Below are 24,709 nucleotides of genomic sequence, written 5' to 3'. Positions count from 1 at the left end.
AAATAAATATTGATTTTTTGTTTCATTTGGTTCAATATTTCAAGACTTTTCTAATTAAAAAATAAATATTCTTTGTATTTTTTTGTTCAATATTTCAAGACTTTTCATCCATCATACATACACAAAAAACTCTTTGCATTTTAATTCACTATTTTTACTTCTTGCACTTCTACCCCTTTATATATATACCTACACATATCCCTTTATGTCATCCTATATCAAATACACATTGACCAAAAACAATGTCATATACCTTCAATCTTTCGATGACACCTACCTAATTCTAACATTGTTATTTCATCTAATCTTAACCCGTATGAGTTGGCTAGAACCAAAGAAAGGGAGCTTGCATTTTATATTGAGTGGCAACAACAATTATGATTTTTATGTTAAGATCGGACATTGTGGATTCGTGGATTTTGTAAATGATGTGATTGACTATGAGTATTTGGAATGTGTATTTTGTTTTAAAATTATGGAAAATAAGAAAGACACATTCTATATCAACTTTTATTCTATAATAATATTCCTCCAAAGTTTTTTTTTTTTTTCTCATTCCTTCAATTGAATAATTATAATGGATATATGTGAAATAGCATTGGATATATAAAGAGAATAAACCAAAAATAAAATTAAAAATAAAAATAAGAACTTAAGGCCACACTCTTTTGTGTCACAACCTTACCACAACTTTAATGTGATAGATTGTGATAAGTGGAGAAAAAATTATAGGTTCATGTGAAAGTGACAATTAGCAAGTTACAATCTATCATATAAGATAGTTGTAGAAAAGGATATGGTCCTAAAATTACTCCTGTAAATAAAAAAAATGGCTAAACCAGGAGGAGATAATATATCAGATACCCAAAATTTTAGTTAAAAAAAAAAAAAAAAAAAAAAAGGGGGGGGTATCTTTCAATAGTTGGTGCTTAAATTCCATTCTCTATATTTTCATGACTTGAATTTATAAAGAAGCTTAGACATACAAAACCATCAGAAGCAATTAAATTCACAATTGCTGTCAGATCTTCACCAATGACATTTTTCCGTGGCACCAAAATGAATGCCATTAAATTGAATTTTTGGTCAGTTGTTTACAACACTCCAATAAGTGCCAAGTAGTTGTCACCTATCAAGAACTAAGTAGTTCAATTGACAACTCCTAATGTTTTCAACGAAAATATTTAAAGTTCAAATCCTCTCTAACTCCACAAGTATAAGTGTTTGTAGAGTACATGAGCAAAGATCGGAGTTCAAGTCTCCAACAAATAACTTCACACACATATACTTAAATTAAGTTATAGTAAAATTTCTCTTATATTAAAAAAAAATAATAATAATAATAATAATCCCCTCTAACTCACAATAACCACTGTCAACCAGAAAAATAAATAAAAATAAACTAAGGCATTGTCACTCGAATCAATGCATCAAGACAACTCAATAAAAAAGTAGATTGGTGATGATAGATCTATTATTATGTGTGCGCATATATAATTTAACGGTAGGAATGGATACATAATAAATATGATATGCTCANGGGGGGTATCTTTCAATAGTTGTGCTTAAATTCCATTTCTATATTTTCATGACTTGAATTTATAAAGAAGCTTAGACATACAAAACCATCAGAAGCAATTAAATTCACAATTGCTGTCAGATCTTCACCAATGACATTTTTCCGTGGCACCAAAATGAATAATAATAATAATAAAAGTAAAAACTAATTCAGACTAACATCAAAAAATTATAAAAGCACCCATTATAAGAAAAGTTTACTCATCATTCCTCTACAGACCCCCAACCAAAAGCCACCATCCTACAGAAAAGAGGACAAAAAAAAAAGGGAAATCAGTGCTAAGAAATAAAAGATGCCATATCATTCGCAGGAAATGGTACATAAGCTGCTACATCGTTGCCAGATCTGCTGCTTCCTCTCTGAGAACTGAAAGCATAAGTAATCAAAGTTCCCCCTGCCCAGTTTACATGCTTTTCACCACCCAACCACCACTATAGCAAAGTCATACACTTTAAAATTTGAATAGAAGCCCTCAACACGTAAACCAGCTAGTAAGCACTAGCTGCTGTAAATTCAGCAACTAATTGACAGCAGCATCATAGGAAGTAATCGGGTGTTCTCCGGGTTACATCTGGCTCTCCCCTCCTTGGAGCAGGCTCAAACTGCACCCAACATAGAAGTTCTCAAGGTCTGTTATGTGTATATGTGCAACTGAATTTTAACATGTGTATACTGTCACTTGTGATATCATATTGCCATAATGGTGGTCCAAGGGCAGCAGAGTGTTCGTGTGTGGGTGTGTATGAATAATGAGGGAGCAGCAACCTGAATGAATGTGTGGGCCTTGCAGTCATCAACTTCCAGGATGGATGCCATGTTCCCACAGCGATAACAATAATTCGGTGCACTGAAAATCGTCACCACTTTTTGTTCCTGTCACAGGGAATGAACGTTAGCTACACAAACTGACCATCCCTAACAAAGCCTCAAAATAAGGCTAAGTACTTACGTGACCCCAGTTATATCCTTCCATAACCAGCTGATGAGCTCTAGCAATCAGCTTTAAGTTATTAGTATGGTTAAACTGCTCGGATATGTCCTGTAAAAAGTACAAGCAAACAGATAAACAAAGCTTGGCATTAAATGGAAAAGATGGATTTAATGAAAAACACAAAATAAATCACCTGGCCAAAGGTGTATCCAGCACCCCTGGGTGAGATACCCCAACCACAGCGATCATCTGGGTCAGACCATAAAAGATCACACATGGGCCCCTCATGAGGAACTTCTTGAACACGGTCAAAGTTACGAATGTTATCAAGGGTTTCAATGGAAGGGGACAATCCACCATGCAGACAAAATATTTCAGATTCAACCTTCAAAAGAGGGGGAAGAAAAGGTTAACATATGAACATAGTAACATCATAACAAAGCAGTACCTACAAACAGTATCAATTATAATTTACTGCAATGTATATAATTACTATTGATTTCTGAACAAAGATAATCAAAAACTGAAAGACACATGTAAACTACAGGTCAATCAGATGCAGACGCACAACATTAATAGATAGTTCAGTATTATAAGAAGCAATAGGCTCAAACAAAAAATTTGTAGACTCATAAGCATAAAACGAATCCACCAGAATTTCTGCAATCTATGCTCTTCAGAAGCAAGTTGGTCATGTGATCCAATGCTCTTTTGCATGGCAACTTCAAAAACAACAGTTTGTAATGATGCCTTAACACAACATTACTAAAAGGGGAAGTGCACAAATAGCAACACAATTAGACATGCAGGTGATCAACCAGTGTTATCATTTTGGTGACAATGCGGTCGCAAGAAACCAGCTATCAATTTTTCAAAAAATTTCTAAAGTAATATTTTGCATGAATCCTTCCCAAAAGCAGTTATTCATCATCTGGATCAACACCCCATCATGGGGTTTTTTTTTATTGGTAAGTTATCCACCCAATGTGTCTTGAACCCACAACCTCACCCTCACCTAGTACTTGCAAGGGGAGGAGGTGCCAGTTGAGCTAAAGCTCATTGGCCACATCATATCTATTTAAGATCAGCTACATATAATTGTTCTAGGTTGTTCTCCCTTATGTACAAGAAGACGGCTGGCAGTGGCAGCGTACACAACAAATTAGGACGAAAAAGATGCAGGACATCATTACCCTACAACAAGCATTTAAAGCATCATAGAAATGGCAATAAATAACACTAACCAATGCTGTCAGTGGAAAATAGTCAAATAAATCTGTAAAGATCTTCCACACATTGGCATTACCATACCTGAAAATAAACCAAGACCAAATTACACTACAGAATACCAGAAATGACGTTAATGAACCAAAAATAAGAAGAGGGGGTGGGAGTATTATGTACATGTAAGAGACTAGCAGCCCATCTTAAAGGTAACGTTTTATTTTTTGGGATAAGTAACATTACATCTAATATAGTTTCCAAAACAAAATACTCTCCACAAACTAGTAGTAGTCAACAATACATGATGCATTTGTCAGTCATTTTCCATAGTTTCAAACATGTTGGCCCACATGTCAGTCATTTGACACAACTCAGATGCACCTGCTATGCATCACATACACCTGAGAAGTACTAGAAATCTCACATTACATTGTTTAATGTGGCATCGATGGGTATGTAAGCATACAGTGCCATTTTTCTTGTATTAAATTTCAATTTGGCAGTGTCCCTGTAACATGGGTCATTTATAGCCCAAAAAAACCCTTCCAACTGGGCATTGTGGTAACATCAATAAAGTTATGCTTATCTAATTACAAATTAAATTAGAGCAAAATCACTAACACCAAAAGAAAAGAAAATCAATAAAAATAAAGAGGTTCTAAGGGAAGAGAATTTAGAGCTAGAGTTTTAAATTGAAGTCACATGTAAAGATATAATCAATTACAATAGTAGTTTAAAACTGAATTCCAGCGAAACAAGGATGCTAAGAAACTCACTTCCGAAGGCACTCATCATAGAACCCATAAACTTGAGTAATCTGCAATGGGAAACATAAAACCATAATAAGCATAACATATCCATGCAAACAAATAATATACGGAATCCATGAAAGAGAAGAATCATGGAAGAGCAAAAATTGAACAACACCTTACAACCTATATCACAAAACAGATGGAACATTGGCACCCAAAAATGAACCTCTTAATTATAGTAAAACAATAGCTCTATGACCAGCTCCTACTACTACAATGATATTTACAATTATATTATTATCAGAATAGAAAAGGAAAACATTACACCATTGTTAAATAAGAATAAACAGTAAATCATGAGACCATAAATCAAGATTATACCTGACGGCTTTCATGATTTCCTCTCAGTATAGTAATCCGTTGAGAATAACGCACTTTCAAGGCCACCAGGAGCTGAACAAAGGAGTAAATCCATACAAAAGTAGTTAAAACAAACAAATGTCTTGAAGCAAGTTGAATAAACACTTTAAAAACATAAATCAAGTGCACGAAGGAACATCAATTGTAATAGTGTCATCAGTTGGAACCCACAACTAATCATCTTTTGATATGTTCTGTAGTACCCACAGGCACAAAAATATATAATTAATCTAGATTTTAATGTAGTTATCAAATGTGACCCCCATGTATTGCATAGAACTGGATGGTACATTCAACAAAAGCTCACAATACAAGTTATCATTAGTTGAAAACCCCCCAACTATGCAACCCAACAAACGACAGACAAAACAAGAAATAATTATCGTTTCAATGACATGCAACCACACATTCTCAGTGAAGGAGCAAATGACTCAAAATGGACCAATCTTGAGGTCTTCCTAGGAAGATCAAGTCTTGTACATGAATAAAATTACAACCATTAAGTGAACCAAATATCTAGTCCTCAACTTACATTCAACTCCAAGTTGAAGATTTTGAATGTTTCACATAGAATGGATTTACAGTGCCGCTTGTTTGGATAAAAGACAAAACAATAAATAAATAAAAACCTGGGTTTAACTGAAACATTCTCATCCAAAGAATCCCAGATGACTTATTTGTTGGTAAAAGATTAAAAATTATATTTCCTCAAAAAAGAAAAAAATTTAAGTAGACAAACCTTCAAAACAGAACTTACAAAGTTAAAATATAAAAGCTATTAACTCATACTTACAGTTACAGTTTCAACTGAATAGTAGCCACGGTCAACATAGTCTCCCATGAACAAGTAATTTGTATCTGGACACTACCAACAAAAATATGCAACCAGAAATTAATACTGAAGTTGTGATTGTTAAGTGATCATCACATCCAAGCAAAGACAAGGCAGGAACTAAAGTCATTACAAGAAGCAAAATCAGTTCATGTATCCCACTGGGGATAATTTAATTGAATCAAACACAAAATTTAACGAAAGCAGATTCAGATGAATTTGTCCCATTTTACAGTCCCAATTAGAGACAAAAGTGGCTAGCAAAATTTCCGTGTGAGAATAAAATAATCAGTGCCTTATTTGTGTAAAGTTAACCACTCATACAATATATGCACTCACCAACTACAAACTTCTTATTAATACAATCTCATCCCACTTGTTTGCGACATCAGTACTTGCATAGCTAGAAACTTAATTGACAAAGGAGACGTTGACATAGGCTAATGTTTTCTACGCTCAAGCTTTACTATGTTTCCTTTAATGATGTTATCCTTCTCATTTTCTTTTACATGCTTTTTTGATAAGTAGTAAAAATCCATTAAAAGAAAGAGTGCAAAAGGAGCGCAACCCTAATACACAGGAAGTATATAAAGGAAAATCCAAAACAAAAATAAAAAGAAAAATTAACTTTAAATACAATAAGGATTAACAAAAACCATATCAAGGAACTGTAGAAAGTCCACATTAGAAAAATAAAAAATAAAAAGTCTAAGTCTAAGTCTATTCATATAGTCTTCAAAAAATCAGAACTACACTTTCAACTTGTGCAACTCTTTCCCCTCAAATAATCAAGCCTTTCATTGTCTCCAGAGGTACCACAATAAACATAAAGGAACAACTTTCCAAATCTCCTCATTGCTTTTACTCGAAAAAGAAATCTTCCCATTTCTTCTTTTGCCAAATCGTCTCTTCAAACAAGATAACAATTCCAACACAAAATAAGGCATCACCCAAGAAACCAAACAAGTAGAAAACCAAAGACCACATTTCTCGAGCCACTGCACGATGCAGGAAAGTATGAGCTACATTTTCTCCATGGCTCTAGGACATAAGGAACTGATCCATAATGATTAACCCTCGCTTCCTTACATTATCTGTAGTCAAGGTCATCCCCAAAGGTACACACCACAAGAAAAAGCCATCCTTGATGGTACACAAAACTTTACAAATGCTCTGCCCAGGGAAAAAAAATCCCTCCCCAATGCATTGTAATAGCCCCACTTGGAAGCCTTGAGTTTCTGAAAGATCCATCCAACTTATCTACCTCCCCATGCCTGTCTTCGTAATGTAAATGTCCTCCAATAATTGAGCCATAGATTCTGATTTCTTTTACATGCTATGATGTTGCATTTAAATTTTATCAATAAAATTACGATCAGCATCATAAGCCACGCTCTACACTTCTTGGTTTGCTTCTCCAAAATGCATGAAACCTCATTCACACTTCAATGGAAAAAAATTATAATACATAATTACAGCAATATATTAGAGAATTTCAATTCGGAAAGGAAGTTCAATCACAACTCCCATTAGTTCATAAATCTCAAGCTGTAACTAATCAGCCTTCAAACAAACATAACATGAAAAAAATGTTGGAAACCTTGGTCAGACAACTACCTTCCCCCCAATGCGAAAAAGCTCTGCAAGATCATGGAACTGCCCGTGAATATCGCCGCATATTGTAACAGGACTTTTAACAGGCTGCAATGCAAAAGTACAAAAAAGATTAGTCAAAACTTGCCACTCTACTAAATCAATGTAAGCTTGTTTTTAAAATAGGTGAGATTTGGGTCCCAAGGGGGGAGAGAAGGGGATATTCAAACAAGTAACCCCCACTTTATGAGAAATGGTCCCTACCAGATTGTGCTACCCTTGGGTTTTAAAATCAACATAAGCTAAAAGAGGCAAAGCATGAATGCAAAACAGGAGCAAAAACCCACTGAAAAGATAATGTAAAACTCGAATCATGCAACGTAATATACAAGCTGATTCTTTTTTTGATAGGAGATATAAAAGTTGATTCTACATCCAAAATATACCTCAGCAATGATAATGGCCCATCCCAATTGGTTTAACCACCATAGTTTGCAAAATAAGATAAAACGGTGACCCAGTATAATATAGAAATTATATGTATGTCATAAGAAACAATTGAAATATTTTTTTCTTGCTGATGCCATTTGGGATTTCTCTTTTGGGAAAACACCTCTTTCTTCCATATTTTGGACCTTAGCTAAAATTGTTGGTTAATCACCAGAGATGGCTTAGAAACCACCAGCTGAGTAAGTTAAATAGATTTCATACAAGGAGGAAAAAAACAGTAGGTAGGAATAGCAACAAACCTTACCTACAACCTAACTCATCAAACAGGTTTTACCTTTTTTCAGATGTTTAACTCACAAAACGTTCTGCAGAAGAAAATGTAGATACTAATGCAATTTATCAATCAAAAGATTTTAATCATGCTGTGAAGAACCTCCAGAGTACAAGTTTCATTTATCTGAAAGCTACAAATAGATTCTCTTATATAGAAAGGGAAAAAAATAAGCCATAAAAAAAAAAAAAAAAAATCAGATATTAATCTCAGCCACCCAAGTTAAAACACCAAGAAATTATCGATGTAGCAAAAACAGATTGCCCCAGGAAAGACAAGGGAAACACTGAGAGAATGGAATCCCTAACTCCAAACATCGTGACTAGAAAAAGGTAACTCCTAACTTATTAATTAGCCACAACGCACTCAAAGAAACTAATGGAAGCTGTTCAAATGATTTTATCAATCCTCACCAGCCTAAGTGCATCTCTGAATCTTAAATACCTCAACCACAAAGATTATTGTTACTTTAGATGGGGCGAACAGTACAAACAAGTTTAAACATATGTGACACCAGTCACAAGATCAAGCCAATACATGAAAATCCTCATCAGCAAGTGAATACATAAAAACACATGTATTAGCGTGTGAGTGTGTGTGTGTGTGAGAGAGAGAGAGAGAGAGGGAGAGATAAATATGACATTAGCACAAAAGAATAGATAAAAAGACACACCTGGACATTGCTTTCTTCCATTAATATCTCCTTAGCCTTATCACACAGCACCCTTACCTACACCAAATATAACATCCATTATTGATAAATTGATTTTGATCATCAAAGGAAAGAAACACATTCACTCAGAAAATTCCAGACATCACAATTGTAAGGCAGTCGCAAACCCAGAAAACAAAAGGAGAATAAATTAGCAAAGTTATATAGACAAATGTTGCAAACATCAGACTGAAGCACTGGAATTGAAGATGCAAGCTTAAAATTTTGTAAAATAATAACATTAATAAGAGAAACAAAAACCCAACTTTTTTTTTTGCTTGGTAAGTTACACACACGCAGTGGGTCTTGACTTCACGATCTTATCCCCCACCTAACACTTACAAGGGGAGGAGGTGCCAGTTGAGCTAGAGCTCATTGGCTGAAACAACAACCCATCTAACTAAAGCTGAAACACTAATTGCAACCTAAAATGGCTCCTTCCTTCAAATGTGACTTTTTTCTTTATAATTCAACGGTTGGGGAAGGGGGGATTTTAACCCTGAACGTGTTCGTTGGAAACATCAGGAGGTGTTAGTTGAGCTACAAGGCTCATGACTTATAATAAATTAAGAGTTACATTAATTGTTGATTAATTTCAGCCTTTTTTTTGTTTTTCTAAGTCGAAAATTAAAATAGGGGAGGGGGGATTCGAACCCTGTACTTGAACCTTGGGCATCTTTATTAGAAACACCAAGAGGTGTCAGCTGAGCTACAAGCCTCTAGGCAAAATATCACAGAACTTACAGCTAACAATAATGTTTCCTCACCCAAAATATCACAGAACTTAACTTCAAGCAATGCTTAAAATGTGACCAAGACCATTTAATTTAGAGAACAGTCCAGAAACTAAAGAGATAACTGTCTGTACTTTCTACAACCTCTACATCTTTGATGATGTTATCAAAAAAGTTAGATCTTGTGGAGTTAGGATATGCACAGCAAGTGATATTTACATAAGCAGTAACTGAACAAGATAGATGGCTTTGATAGCGTTCAGATAAAAGTTATGGCAGTGGACTACCATGAACTGAAGCCGACATTCTGAATGTTCTTTACCCAAAAAAGCATTTTTTTTAAAGTAACTTCCAAGGTATTCAAATGCCAAAGAAAATCGACTTGATAAATGCAATGCTTTAACTACCGACTCTTTTTCTATGTACATAATATAACCCACATCAAATGTAACTAAATTTCTCATCAAAAGGGTAATGTAGATTATAGACCCAACTTTAGACAACATAAGCCTAGACTTCATTATCATAATGATAGTCAATGGTGCACACAGACCTCTTCAAAAAGAAAATTTTGCAATATGTCAATATAGAAACATGGAGCGTAAACCACCAATTGAAGTGAAGTTAGTAAAGGAGCTTGTCCTCCCACTTCTCTCCTGTAGAATCACTACCACCCCCACCATTCATTAAAGAATGAAATTGAACTATCTCTTAGTATTATTAGCTTCCAAATCCCTTGCACTCCTCTCACACCCACCTTGAGCCAAGTAAAGACCAACATTGCGATAACCCAAATATGCAGTATATTAAAAGAAACTACTTTTCATATCCTTTCTCATCCTCAATTTCAGAGTCTTATAATCTCAAAGAAATCATACCAAATAAGAAAACCAACCCCATCAAGTTCAATTCAAATGCGGTGCCCAACCACACCTCCAATGGATCTGATTCAATTACCCATAAAACCACAAGATTTCCCAAAATCCAACCACGAAATCGACCCCCAACAATTTTTAAAAAACCCTAATCCAGCTAATCTCACAGATCACGAACACACCAGCGATATCACCCACACAATCCTACAAATTCTCAAAACTCCTCGATCTAACTCGAAGCAAACCCTAACGAATCAAACCCGATCCGCCATTTCTCGAGAAACGAAACACAAACCAATCAAACAAACAAAAAAACCAAAAAAATTTCAAAAAAAATCAGGATAATGAATAAGAATAAGAAGAAGAAGAAGAACCTCTTGTTCGGACAAGGGCTTGCACTGCATGAGCTGCGAAATCTGCTCGTCGAGGCCTCCATGCGTGTTCGAAGGGACCGATTCCATAGCTTTCGTTCTTCAAAAAAAAAAAAAAACGCAGCGTTTCACAGATCAAAGATCCCTCCGAATCAAAACCCTAGAAATTCCCCCCCAAAAACAAAAAACAAACCCTAGCTTTCCCGAGGCCTTCACCTCCTCCTTCTTCTTCTTCTTCCAGAAATATCTAGAGAGAGAAAACGACGCCCTAGAGAGCGAGAGCGAGAGAGAGAGAGAGGCACTACTTTTTTTTTTGTGTCTTTCGGAGCGCTTCGTTTGGCTCTCTTTCTTTTTGGAAATTTTTGGTTTTTGGAGTTTGGGGGATTTTAAATTTTTTTTTTTTAATCGTTGAAATATTGAACTCGCGGAATTGGCGCGTGGATTTATTTGGGCGAATAGGGAGAGTGGTCGGTGCTTTTGTGGCGGGTTTTTATTGGGTAAGAGGTTTGGGCGGTCAGCAATGGCGCGTGGGTAGGGAAAAGAAAAAGTTTGTCTGTTTGTCTTGGGTTTTTAAGATTTTGTGGATGTGAATGAATGGTTGATGATCTTTAGGGACTGTGATGCTCGTGCAACCGATCAACTGACTTTGTCCAAATACTAAAGACGGTAAGACCATTTTTTTTTTTCTATAATGATAGACCTTGGGATTGAATTTTATTCTTATAGTTTTTTAGACTGAGATTTTATAAAGTGAATATGATAACAAATATGAAGATACTAATGGAATGGATTTTTTTTTTTCATGCACTATAAAAGAATTTGGGGAAAAAAATCTTTTTTTTTTGGTTTTTGTAAATTGTTTTATATCAAATTATGCACAAATTTAATGGTATACCTAGTGTCATTTTATTTAAAATTTTAAATAATATTGTTTTTTATATACTATTAACAAAATTTTGTATAGAAAAAGATATCTCTCGCTTCATTGAGTTTAGGGAAAGGCAATTATATGTCGTTAGATTTATTAAATAAAATCTTAACCATTTCACTAATTGAACGCAGAAATTTAACTAAAACCCACCAATTCTTTTTTTTATTTTTCGTAGGAGAAACTCACCATTTTACTTTAGGCAAATAAAAAATGATATATTTTAAAATTTTATACTCCTTGTACGCAACTACGCATAGACCCAATTGGTTTCTAATAAACTTGAAAATGGGTTATTTTTAGAAAAACAAAAATGGGTTTGTTTAAAATTATTCAGTGTTGTCAGTTTAAAAAAACAAAAACAAAAAAGATAATTGGAAATATTTGATGTGTCTTCTTTTTATTGTTTTCAATAGGCCGTACCTTAAGAGTTCGAATCTAAAGCTCAAATGAGAAACTCTCATCAATGGTGGATTTTTTAGACATATGAGAGAGTAGAATATTAGGAAACACTCAAACATGTAATGAATTCTAAATGTGAGGTCTCTATGTCCATGGCCTATGCTCCACGGCATTTGTGAATTGTGACTAAAATTGACTATAGTCCATTCTATGTTGAGTTGGAACTTGTTGGAAGTATATTGGAGATCACGCGTAAGCTTTGTGATTCCCCACTTCTTCTTTTTTTTGTCCTTGTCCCGGTTAATTGTTAGGCCAAAATGGGCTTCTGCCCTTTTTGGAAAAATTATATAGAAAAATGTCTCCCTTTCCAAACTAAATAGGGAAATGCACATTTCTTAAAACTTGATTTTTGATAAATTAAGTTAAGCCCTATAGTGACGTTTTTTAACTCGACTTCAACGAAATCGAGTTATAGGCAATGAAATCGACCGATAGTGGCCTTTTTTTACCTATAACTCAATTTATTTGAAGTTGAATTAAAAAACGTCACTATAGGTCCTTAAAACATCACTATATGCTCCTTAAAACACTCCTATAGGGCTTCAAAAAAAATTTCTAACTCGATTTATCAAAAATCAAGTTTTAAAAGATGATCATTTCCCTATTTAGTTTGGGAAGGGAGGCATTTCCCTATATAATTTGCCCGAAAATGGCAGAATTCCATTTTGTCCCAAATTGTTATCATATCCTATTATTCTTCAAGTTTAGGAATACCCCGGGAGTGGATCTTAGAGTAAATCGTTTTCATACGTAAAAATTACAAAATATCAACAAAGGAATATTCAACAAAAACAAAAACAAAGGAAAGGTAATGGTATCAATAACATAATAATTTACTAATTGATTTAGGGTCTGTTTGGGTACCGCTTATTATTGGAAACTGAAAATTTAAAACACTATAGCAAAATATTTTTTAAATGTGCGAATAATGTCGTGGGACTCAATTTGAATGAAAATTTTGCTGAATTTTGTACTTGTGGGACCCATAAACAGTGCATAGGACCTACTGTTTACAACGCAAATGCGCTGAAAAACGTTTTCATCGCAATCCAAACTAACACTTAGTATATACCAATAATTTTAATTCAAATAATAGCCTTTAATAATAATCTTTATATTGCTGGTGTAGGGTCAGTTTTGGTAGCCCGAGCCCAAAAGATATGGCTTGGAGGCCCAGCAAACCCAGGATAATAAATTTGTAGAGAGTGGGCGAAAGAGCTAGGCTGGTTATGAAGTACACAATGGTTGGCTAGATTACTTGCAGTGATGATAACATGAACTAATGCTTGAACAACTCCATGCATGAATGTCCGAAGAGATGTTTCATTAAGTGAACAGTGATTACAACATTCAGAACTACAGTAGAGCTTTTCTCTCTCTTTTTCTCTTTTTTCCCCGTCCCCTATTATCAGGGACCCTTCTTCTTTATATAGCATCATCTCCTATCATCTCCATCGTCCACTTGTTCTTTATCTGCATATCTACTCAAGTGCATGTCACATCATGTGTCTATTTTAGTTCTTTATGAGTGGCGGTAGTCGAGGTTACACTGTTCAGGGGTTTTCTCCACATAAATGCGGCCAGAAAAGCTGTTGCAATGCAATAAATGCGGTGGTAGCAGCTTTTCCTTTATATTTTTTAGTTCTGATCATCTCCGGATCCACCCAGGACATATCATTACCGTTGGGATCGTTAGGAAGATTATTCGGACCTTCCACACGTTCGTTTGATCAAGGCACTTCGTAGCCGAGGAGCAAGACGTCTTCGGACCAGTGGTGACCTCTTCGGACGACACTCCCCCTCTACTTCTGGGCTTCCTGCTTCAGATAGGCCGCCCTAACCACCTATTGCTCCTCAGAAATACAATAGCCCTTAACAGGGTGTCCCGGGTCCATTAAGTAGCTTTGGGCTTTTTCCCCCTACAATAGCCCCTCAAAATCTTAATTTTTCCCTCACATCCGAAGAAAAAAAATGGGATTTTGACTTGTTACGGGGTAAAAGCTTGGAAACAGACAAAAGTTCGGCCTGGCACGTGTGTAGGCATAGATGCGCGCGCTCCATCATTGCTGTCGTTGTTTTCCGGATTCCTGAAGCGCTGCATTAATTACGCCAGGGGGCGCCTTGTCCTTTGCATCCAACGGTGGGCTATTGATCCAACGGACGGGGTTCTTCCTCGGGATTTTGGCAAAATAACTTCTGTCATTTCGTTTGACCCCGTATAAAATCCCAGAGGTAGACATTTCTCCTTTCTTTGCAACTCTCAGATCATTCCATAAGAACAAGCACACAAACGGTCCGGGCTCTTCCAATCGCCGATTTCAATCCCTCCCAGAGTTCTCAAGAATCCTCCTACGAGTTCAGAGACCGGTCTCTAGTCCAGTTCCTGTAAGTTCTCATCATCCCAGTTCTTCAGTTTTCTCTTCGGCTAACCATTTTCCCTTTGAGCGACCATTTCTTCACTGCTACGTCGCACCTCCATTTTTTCGTTGAGTAGTGATGGGAAAACTCGAGTACTTGGTAGATAGCCCTGCCCAGTTGGAAAAGTTTAGGGCCATATACCGCATACCTCCAAACGTGGGTGTGAGGTATTGCCCTCCGGAGAAAATATTAACCGATCGAAAAACGGGGGAAGTCGTGATTCCTGTCATCGCCTTCCTAGAGGGTGGAATGACGATCCCTATGGGCCCTATCACCACTAACTACCTTCAAAACCATAGGATTACCCCTTGGCAGTGCGCGCCTAACATGTTTAGGATCCTAGGAGCAATTGAGGACCTTAACCGCCACCTAGGATTGGGGCTCACTTGGCTCGACGTGGTGCACCTGTATGAGTTTCACAGCCAGCAAGGAGCGGGATATTATTTAAAATCCCGGTCCGACGTTGTTAGGCTCATCTCCTGCCTTCCCAAATCCAATAAAGGGATGAAGGATAACTACGTGATCATCTCAGGTGCGTGGTATGACGGCCCTCACTGTCTGACCAAAGCAGGAGAGTCAGGTGGGACACGTTAGGCTTAGGCACACTAACCATAGGCTTAGGATATTCGTCTTTTAACCGTTTTTTATTCTTCTTGTGTTGCTGCTTTCCAGTTTCTAACAAAGCTCTGCTGTGACTTGTAACAGATAAGAGAAATATCTCTCCTCGGCTCAACCTCACCAACTTCGCCGCGCTCAACTATTTGCTACGGTTCGAGATCTTCGTAAGCGAGGATGGACAACTCCGATCGACTCCCCTCATCCTAGGGTACAAAGCGAAGCGAAAAGACTTCCAACCGGTCGGCAACGCGATAATCCAAGGAGACAAACATCTACACCGTATCGACGTTTCGTTTAAGGGTTTTTTGGCACCGCACGACCTTCCACCTGTACCACACCCAAACCCCCAGGGTATACCCCCGCTTGTCCAACCACTACAGCAAGTTCCCCTCGGACCAGAGGTTGAGGGTGAAAAGGTTGGTTCCTCCACCTCTTCGCTAGAAGAACAAATAGACAAGTTCCACTTCAGGGGGGTAGCTTCAGGGGCGAATCAAATGGTAAAGGTCTCAGACGCTGAGGAAGGAGGTGACAGGCAGTCCAGTGTCCACCCACTTTTGGTAACTGCCCTCCCCGACGACTCTTCGGATGAAGACATGGCAAATTTAAAACGCCTGATGAGGAATAGGGGCCAAAAGGCTGAGCAAAAAGGCGCCGAGACCTCCCAGCCAGTAGAGATCCCGCCTCCGGCGCTTCCCAAGGCTCCTGAACTCGGCCTGAAACCTATGCCAAACTTACAGAAGAAGAGGCCCCACGAGCCTAAAGAGAGGGAGGTGGGGGTGCCCCCAAAAGTAAGTAAGCAGCAGAAGACGACGAAGGACCGAGGCAAAAGGGCCTCTTCTACTGAAAGCCGAGACGAGAACATCGGGGCTGAGGTCCACCGAGGAGTAGGACCTCGCATATGGTCCCCAAGGCTTGAGCTGGATGAAGCCCTCATTCTTTGGGATACATCCCTCAGGAACTATGATGGAGGAAGGGCAGGATACGTTGCTGAGGCCCTGTAGCAGCCACTCCTCCTCCCTCACGATATGGAGTCCTACAGGCGTTTCAACCAGCAGGAGCTCTTCTTATCCCTTAAGAGGGACATGGCCATGGTAAATGAACTTGCTCTCTTAATTTGAGTTCCATTTTTAATTTGCTTTGCTTCCTTTCTTCACTTTGTGCTAAAAATGTGGTCATGCAAATTACTCAGCAGATCTACGTGGCTAAGGAATGGAACAAAAAGTCCTACCTCGAGGCCCAAGTAGCAGTCCAGTCTCAGTCCGAGGCGGAGAAGGCTCTTGGTCTGCTGAAGGATGATTATGCTCGCACATCTGAGCAGCTTAAGGCCGTGACCCGGGAGAGAGACAACTGCAAGGCCGGCCTCCAAAACGCCGAGACCCAGGCCGAGGAGCAGCGCAAACAATTGCGCGCGTCAGAGATCAACCTGGCGACCGAAAAGGAGCTGGTGAAGGGTCTCAGGGCTGAACTCCAAAAAGCCAGGGAGGGCGCCCGAGCAGCCGAGCAAGCGGTTCAACTGGCCAAGGAGTCAGTTGAAGCTGAGAGAAAAGCGGCATATCAGCTGGGAGTGGACGAGACTGGGAAGCTGCTTACGGAGTAATTTGCTTTGGTTGCTCGCGAATACTACGACGTAACCTGGCAAAAGGCATTGGACGTTACTAGGGTCTCTTCGGACTCCCCCCTGAGGCTACCTGGGAGCATATACTACGATCCAGAGATCCGAGAGCTCCTAGAGACTGACTCTCTTCCTGCTCCATAGCTTTTGGAGGCTACGGAGCAAAGCCTGGTCAGAGTAGCTTCCCCATCTGCCCTTGATGCACCCAGAAAGGCTGGTCTGCCAGTTGAACCAGCCAAAGACAAAGGTCAAGGGTTAGACAAAGAGAAGACTCCCGCTGAGTCCCAGAGCCAAGCCCCAGAAGCTGCTGTTCAGACAGGCCAAGTTGCTGACCCTATGGTTCCTTCAGTTCCAGAGCAGATACATAGGACCCCTTTTTTTTTGTGTTTTTCGTTTTGTGAGAGATTGTAAGCAACTCTTTTGATTAATAAAGCAGTTTCTCCTACGCATTTATTTGCTTTGCTGTGTAATACAACTTTCTATTATTATTTAAGTCATGTACTTTAACTTTATTGTGATCCTGATATTATGTTAACAACGCGCATGACTAAGATTGATATTAGAAAGGGGCAGAATGTATGAGAACTATTACTAAACAACGAAAACTACAGGGGTTATAGTAAAAAGCTTCGCAAGCCTTTCCAAATGTGCACAAAAGAATAAGAGGCAAGATTTAAGTCTAAACACTTAAAAGGAATCATAACATAGTGCTAACTAATCCAAATTATCTGGTCCGAGGACTACAGGCATGAATGGATTTAAATTTAAACACTTAAAAGGAATCGTAACATAGTGCTAACTAATCCAAATCATCTGGTCTGAGGACTACAGGCATGAATGGGTTTAAGTTTAAATACTTAAAGGAATCGTGACATAGTGCTAACTAACCCAAATCATTTGGTCCGAGGACTACAGGCATGAATGGATTTAAGTTTAAACACTTAAAGGAATCGTAACATAGTGCTAACTAACCCAAATCATCTGGTCCGAGAACTACAGGTATGAATGGGTTTAAGTTTAAACACTTAAAGGAATCGTAACATAGTGCTAACTAATCCAAATCATCTAGTCCGAGGACTACAGGCATAAATGAGTTTAAGTTTAAATACTTAAAGGAATCGTGACATAATGCAAACTAACCCAAATCATCTGGTCCGAGGACTACAGGCATGAATGAGTTTAAGTTTAAACACTTAAAGGAATCGTGACATAGTGCTAACTAATCCAAATCATCTGGTCCGAGGACTACAGGCATGAATGGATTTAAGTTTAAACACTTAAAGGAATCGTAACATAGTGTTAACTAACCCAAATCATCTGACCCGAGGACTACAGGCATGAATGGGTTTAAGTTTAAACACTTAAAGGAATCGTAACATAGTACTAACTAACCCAAATCATCTGGTCCGAGGACTACAGGCATGAATGGGTTTAAGTTTAAACACTTAAAGGAATCGTAACATAGTGCTAACTAACCCAAATCATCTGGTCCGAAGACTACAAGCATGAATGGATTTAAGTTTAAACACTTAAAGGAATCGTAACATAGTGCTAACTAACCCAAATCATCTGGTCCGAGGACTACAGGCATGAATGAGTTTAAGTTTAAACACTTAAAGGAATCCTAACATAGTGCTAATTAACCCAAATCATCTGATCCGAGGACTACAGGCATGAATGGATTTAAGTTTAAACACTTAAAGGAATCGTAACATAGTGCTAACTAACCCAAATCATCTGGTCCGAGGACTACAAGCACGAATAGGTTTAAGTTTAAACACTTAAAGGAATCGTGACATAGTGCTAACTAACCCAAATCATATGATCTGAGGACTACAGGTATGAATGGGTTTAAGTTTAAACACTTAAAGGAATCGTGACATAGTGCTAACTAACCCAAATCATCTGGTCCGAGGACTACAGGCATGAATGAGTTTAAGTTTAAACACTTAAAGGAATCGTAACATAGTGCTAACTAATCCAAATCATGTGGTCCGAGGACTACAGGCATGAATGGATTTAAGTTTAAACACTTAAAGGAATCATGACATAGTGCTAACTAACCCAAATCATCTGGTCTGAGGACTACAAGCATGAATGGGTTTAAGTTTAAACACTTAAAAGAATCGTGACATAGTGCTAACTAACCCAAATCATCTGGTCCGAGGACTACAAGCATGAATGGATTTAAGTTTAAACACTTAAAGGAATCGTAACATAGTGTTATCTAACCCAAATCATCTGGTCCGAGGACTACAGGCATGAATGAGTTTAAGTTTAAACACTTAAAGGAATCATGACATAGTGCTAACTAACCCAAATCATCTGGTCTGAGGACTACAAGCATGAATGGGTTTAAGTTTAAACACTTAAAAGAATCGTGACATAGTGTTAACTAACCCAAATCATCTGGTCCGAGGACCACAGGCATGAATGGATTTAAGTTTAAACACTTAAAGGAATCGTAACATAGTACTAACTAACCCAAATCATCTGGTCCGAGAACTACAGGCATGAATGAGTTTAAGTTTAAACACTTAAAGGAATCATAACATAGTGCTAACTAACCCAAATCATCTGGTCTGAGGACTACAGGCATGAATGGGTTTAAGTTTAAACACAACAGGCATGAATGGGTTTAAGTTTAAACACTTAAAGGAATCGTAACATAGTGCTAACTAATCCAAATCATCTGGTCCGAGGACTACAGGCATGAATGGATTTAAATTTAAACACTTAAAGGAATCATAATAGATTGATATGCTGATTAAAAGAAGAGTTTGATTAATAATAATACCTTTTGAGGTTATTTACATTCCACGGGCGTGGTATCACATGATTGTCTAGGTCTTCAAGGAAGTATGCCTCAATGCCAGCTCCTGAAGTAATACAATATGGCCCTTCTCAATTAGGCCCTAATTTTCCTCAAGCTGGGTTCTTTGCAGTGCCAACCACCTTTCTTAGTACCAGATCGCCAGGTTCTAGAGGTCTGAGCCTTACGTTGGCATCGTAGCCCTGTCTAAGTTTTTGTTGGTAATGCGCCAATCAGACCATTGCATTTTCCTTCCTTTCATCAACTAGGTCCAAGCTCTTCTCTAGCAGCTCATCGTTACCCATTAGACTAAATGAGCTAGTCCTCAGTGTCGGGAATCCAGTTTCCAAAGGTATGACAGCTTCTGCCCCGTAGGTCATTGAGAAGGGGGTCTCTCTAGTAGACCTGCGTGGAGTGGTTCTATAAGCCCAAAGCACATGTGGCAATTCTTCTACCCATTTACCCTTCGCGTCATCTAATCTCTTTTTCAAGCCGTTCACAATGACCTTGTTGACTGCTTCAGCCTGACCATTACCCTGGGGATAAGCTGGGGTGGAGTATCTATTTATGATCCCCAGCTCGCTACAATAGCTCCTAAATGCTTTGCTATCAAAATGCAAGCCATTGTCCGAGATGAGAGCACATGGGACTCCAAATCTAGTAACTATACTCTTCCACACAAACTTTTGCATGTCTACGTCTCGAATGTTTGCAAGAGGTTCTACTTCGACCCACTTGGTAAAATAATCAGTGCCGACTAGCAGATATTTCTTGTTTCCTGCATCCTTAGGGAATGGTCCCACGATATCCAAGCCCCATTGGGCGAAAGGCTATGGGCTGGATAGCGGGTTGAGAGTCCCCCATGGCTGATGAATGTGTGGGGCAAATCGCTGACACTGATCACATTTTTTGACATAATCTAGGGCTTCCTTTTGCATGTTTGGCCACCAATAACCTTGAGTGATGGCTCGGTGGGCCAAGGATCTTCCTCCAGTGTGGCTTCCACAGATTCCTTCATGCAGCTCCTCTCATAACAGCTCAGCCTTTACAAGATGCACGCACAACAAGTACGGCCCTGAATAGGAACGTTTGTATAGTTTCTGGTCCTCAGACAACCAGAACCTGGCTGCTTTCCTCTGAATTTTATCGGCTTCTCCCTTCTCTTTAGGTAGAATATCTTCTTTCAGAAACCTAACTAACGGGTCCATCCAACTGGGTCCAGCCCTGACCTGATGCACTTCAATTACTCCTTTTCCCGCTTCGGTAGGCTTATGCAAGTCCTCAATAAGGATAACTCTCGGCAAATCTTTTGTCGAAGAGGTGGCTAAAGTGGCCAAGGAGTCAGCATGTGAGTTACCACTCCTAGGAATATGCAGCAAGCTGAAAGACTCGAACCCTGACTGTAGACGTTTAGCTCTGCTCAAGTATCCCTACATTCTTTCGTCCTTTGCCTCAAACTCCCCCTGAACTTGACCCACGATCAGCCTTGAGTCCGAGAATACCTTTACTGCCTTTCCTCCCATTCTTTGGACCATACTCATCCCCATCAATAGGGCTTCATATTCCGCTCATTATTGGTTGCCGAGAAGCCCAGCCTTAATGCTTTTTCGATAACGATTCATTCGGGGGATATCAGCACTAGCCCCACTTCGAAGCCTCTCTGGTTTACAGCACCATCCACATACGCCTCCCAATGGGAAGGCTCTTGTTGAGAAATCATGCCAACTGACTTTTCATCCATGTCCGATGTCAGCTTTACTTCTTCTAGTCGGGGCGCCGTGAACTCGGCTACCAAATCAGCAAGCACCTGGCCCTTGACTGAGGTGCGTAGCATATACTTAATATCAAAAGCCCCTAGGATCGTCCCCTATTTTGCAATTCTTCCAGTGTAGTCCGCACTTCGGAGGATAACCCTGAGCGGTATCTGGGTGAGAACGACGACTGTATGGGCTTGGAAATAATGCGGGAGCTTTCGTGTACCGTGCACCACTGCTAAAATAGCCTTTTCCTACGGTAAATAATGGACCTCGGCTTCATGCAGCGACTTGCTTACACAATAAACGGGTTTCTGCACACTGCCATCTACTCGGATCAGAACCAAGCTTACAGCATGGGTAGCTACCGCGATATACGCAAACAAGACCTCGTCGGGCTCAAGGCTGGACATAATTGGCGGTCAAGCTAGACAATCTTTCAACTGTCAGAAAGTCACAGCACACTCTTCTGTCCACTCGAACCCTTTCCACTTGTTAATCAGGGAAAAGAAGGGCCGACACCTATCTGCTGATCGAGAGATAAATCGATTTAGGGCTGCCGTCATCCCTGTCAGTTTCTGAACCTCCTTTGGATTTCGAAGAGCTTGCAACTCATTGATGGCCTTTATTTGATCAGGGTTGACCTCAATTCCCCTGTGAGTCACCATGTATCCCAGAAACTTGCTTGACCCCACGCCAAACGAGCACTTAGCAGCATTCAAGCGTAGCTTGTACTTCCTGAGAACTTCAAAGGTGCTTTCTAGGTCCTTCACGTGCTCGGCCACCACTTTGCTCTTCACCACCATGTCATCTATATAAACTTCAATATTTCTTCCCAGCTGTGGTTCAAACATCCTCGTCATCATCCTTTGGTAAGTAGAACCTGCATTTTTTAAACCGAACGGCATCACCTTATAGTGGTAGTTACCCGTGGGGGCCACAAAAGCAGTCTTCTCCTGGTCTTCCAGGGCTAAGGGTATCTAATAATAGCCTTGGAACGCGTCCAATAAGCTCATTCGGGGGTGTCCAACGATGGCATCTACTAGCCGATCGATTTTAGGCATGAGGAATGGATCTTTAGGGCATGCCTTGTTTAAGTCGGTGAAGTCCACACATACTCGCCATTTCCCGCTCTCCTTCTTCACTACCACAGTATTTGCCAACCACTCTGGGTAGAAAACCTTTTTAATAGCCCCGGCTTGTTTGAGCTTTGCCACTTCTTCTCTGACTGCTTCAGCGTGTTCCTTAGATGGACGCCGAGGAGGTTGCTTCTTAGGGGTGATCATGGGGTTTACTTTCAAATGGTGGCATATAAATTCCGGATCCACCCCAGGGGCTTCATAAGCGTTCCAAGCGAATACGTCGAGGTTTTCCTTAAGAAGTTGTACTAACCCCTCTTTTTTCTACAACGGCAATTGGGATCCGAGTTGAAAGAATTTTTTGGGATCATCCCCAACGATGACTTTTGTCAAATCTTCGCACCTTGCGCCCTTGTCCGGATCTTTAGTGGTCGATGACTGGTGCTTTGGTTGCTATAAGCCCCTGGTTGACGACTCGGCTCTCGGCTCGTGTTGAATGGCAGCCACTAAGCATTGTCTTGCTACGGATTGATCCCCTCGGACTTCGCAAACCTGGCCTTCGGATAGGTATTTGATTTTCTGATGCAAGGTGGAAGAAACCGCCCCCAGCGCATGAAGCCAAGGTTTGGCTACAATTGCCGTATAGGGTGAAAAGACATCCACAACTATGAAATCCACCTCCACCACCTCTGAGCCAATCTGCACGGGTAGTCGTATTTGGCCCTTCGGGGTGACAACCCTTCCTTCGAAACTGATCAGCGAAGAACTATATGGTGTTAAGTCACTGAGTTTGAGGTTCAGCCCCTTGTAGAGGTCAGGGTACGTTATTTCTGCAGCGCTACCTTGGTCAACCATCACCCGTTTCACATCATACCCCCCGATTCTGAGGGTGACGACCAACGCATTATCATGAGGCTGGACAGTGCCCACCTTATCTGCATCCGAGAGGCCTAAAACCAGTTGATCATCCAGTTTGTAACTCTTAGAACCCTGGCTAGATACCCCCGCATGTAATCGATCCACCGACATGACCTTGGATGGCCAGGATCCTGTTCTCCCTGAGGCTGCGAAGATAACGTTGATAGTTCCCAGAGGGGGTTTCAAAGGATCTTCCCTCCGGGAGTCCGTGCTCATCGGACCTCCTCGGCCACTAGTGTGATGTAGGAGATGTCACAGTTTCCCCTCGCTGACTAGTTGTTCCAAATGAACCCACAAGTTCCTATAGTCCTCAGTCGTATGACCATGATCCTGATGGTATTGGCAGTAGAGATTGCGATTACGTCTGTGACGATTCCCTGCCATCTTGTTCGGCCACTTGAAGAACGGCTCGTTCTTGACTTTTTCTAAAACTTGATGGACTGGGTCTCTGAATACGGTGTTGACAGTCTGGGGATTGGTTGTTCCTGATTACGCAGAAAAATCTCTCCTCGGTTTGCTGTTGGTGTATCGATCCGACCTGAAATCCCTCATCTCCTGGGGGATAACCTTCTCCTTGCCTTTTCCATGTTGTTGGTCTTCTTCAACTCTCTTATACTTCTCAATGCGGTCCATTAGCTGACGCATGCTAGTAACGGGTTTACCAGACAAGGATGCCCTTAAACCATGATCGGTAGGGAGGCCGAGCTTAAACGTTTCTAGGGCCATTGCATCGAAATTGCCATCCATGTCATTAAACATCTTCCAATATCTGTCCGAATACACCTTCAGTGTCTCTCCCTCCTGCATGCTCAAAGACAACAGAGAAGACAAAGGTCGGGCCACTCTTCGACAGGTGACAAATCATGAACCAAAAGCTTGGGTGAGTTCTTTGAAAGAGCTGATGGAATTTGGACTCAGCCTATTGAACCACCTCATGGCAACTGGCCCAAGACTGGAAGGGAAGACCTTACACATCAGCGCTTCGTCCCTGGAGTAGACAACCATCCTCTGGATAAAATGACTCACATGTTCCGCGGGGTTTGTTTTACCGTTGTAGATGGTGAACGTTGGTTGATTAAAACGCCGAGGAAGTCTCGCCTCTTCAATCCTGCACGTGAAGGGTTACCTAGAAATCTGGTTCAGAGCCCTGCTCATGGCGTTGTTTCCCACGTCTCCATGTGGTGGACTTCTGCGTTGCCCCTTGCTATGAGATTCTTCTTCATAGGTATAGGACTCGCTGGCTGGTGTCCTGGATTTATGTTGATAAGTGACGTCCGACTCGTCATCTGGGTCCTCATCAGAGT

General features: G+C 39.8%; 2 protein-coding genes across 3 annotated transcripts; both read right to left on the bottom strand.

Annotated features, from left to right (window-relative positions):
* Window positions 1-1,734: 1,734 nt before the first annotated feature.
* LOC111987381 (serine/threonine-protein phosphatase PP2A-2 catalytic subunit) lies at window positions 1,735-11,150 on the bottom strand. 2 transcript variants are annotated; one of them, XM_024019095.2, is made up of 12 exons: window positions 11,021-11,150; window positions 10,808-10,904; window positions 8,786-8,842; window positions 7,356-7,439; window positions 5,700-5,771; window positions 4,868-4,939; window positions 4,511-4,551; window positions 3,755-3,821; window positions 2,704-2,895; window positions 2,529-2,618; window positions 2,345-2,452; window positions 1,735-2,181 (listed from the first exon to the last, which is right to left on the bottom strand). In XM_024019095.2, exons 2-12 carry the CDS (start codon window positions 10,892-10,894, stop codon window positions 2,116-2,118), a joined length of 936 nt encoding a protein of 311 aa, XP_023874863.1. In that variant the 5' UTR covers window positions 10,895-10,904; window positions 11,021-11,150; the 3' UTR covers window positions 1,735-2,115. The 2 variants fall into 2 exon arrangements, with proteins under 2 accessions (XP_023874863.1, XP_023874862.1); XM_024019094.2 differs by having other exon boundaries at window positions 10,998-11,149.
* A 10,704-nt stretch (window positions 11,151-21,854) lies between these two features.
* Window positions 21,855-23,516, bottom strand: LOC136067783 (uncharacterized). Its single transcript, XM_065774074.1, has 3 exons — window positions 23,040-23,516; window positions 22,527-22,811; window positions 21,855-22,388 (listed from the first exon to the last, which is right to left on the bottom strand). The coding sequence occupies exons 1-3, from the start codon at window positions 23,514-23,516 to the stop codon at window positions 21,855-21,857; spliced, it is 1,296 nt and encodes a 431-aa protein (XP_065630146.1).
* Window positions 23,517-24,709: the final 1,193 nt, after the last annotated feature.

The sequence above is a fragment of the Quercus suber genome, unplaced genomic scaffold (assembly GCF_002906115.3).
Source record: "Quercus suber isolate HL8 unplaced genomic scaffold, Cork oak 2.0 scaffold_85, whole genome shotgun sequence".
NCBI lineage: Eukaryota > Viridiplantae > Streptophyta > Magnoliopsida > Fagales > Fagaceae > Quercus > Quercus suber.
The sequence above is the reverse complement of the archived record's forward strand: the minus strand, read 5'-3'. Positions and strand labels throughout refer to the sequence as shown.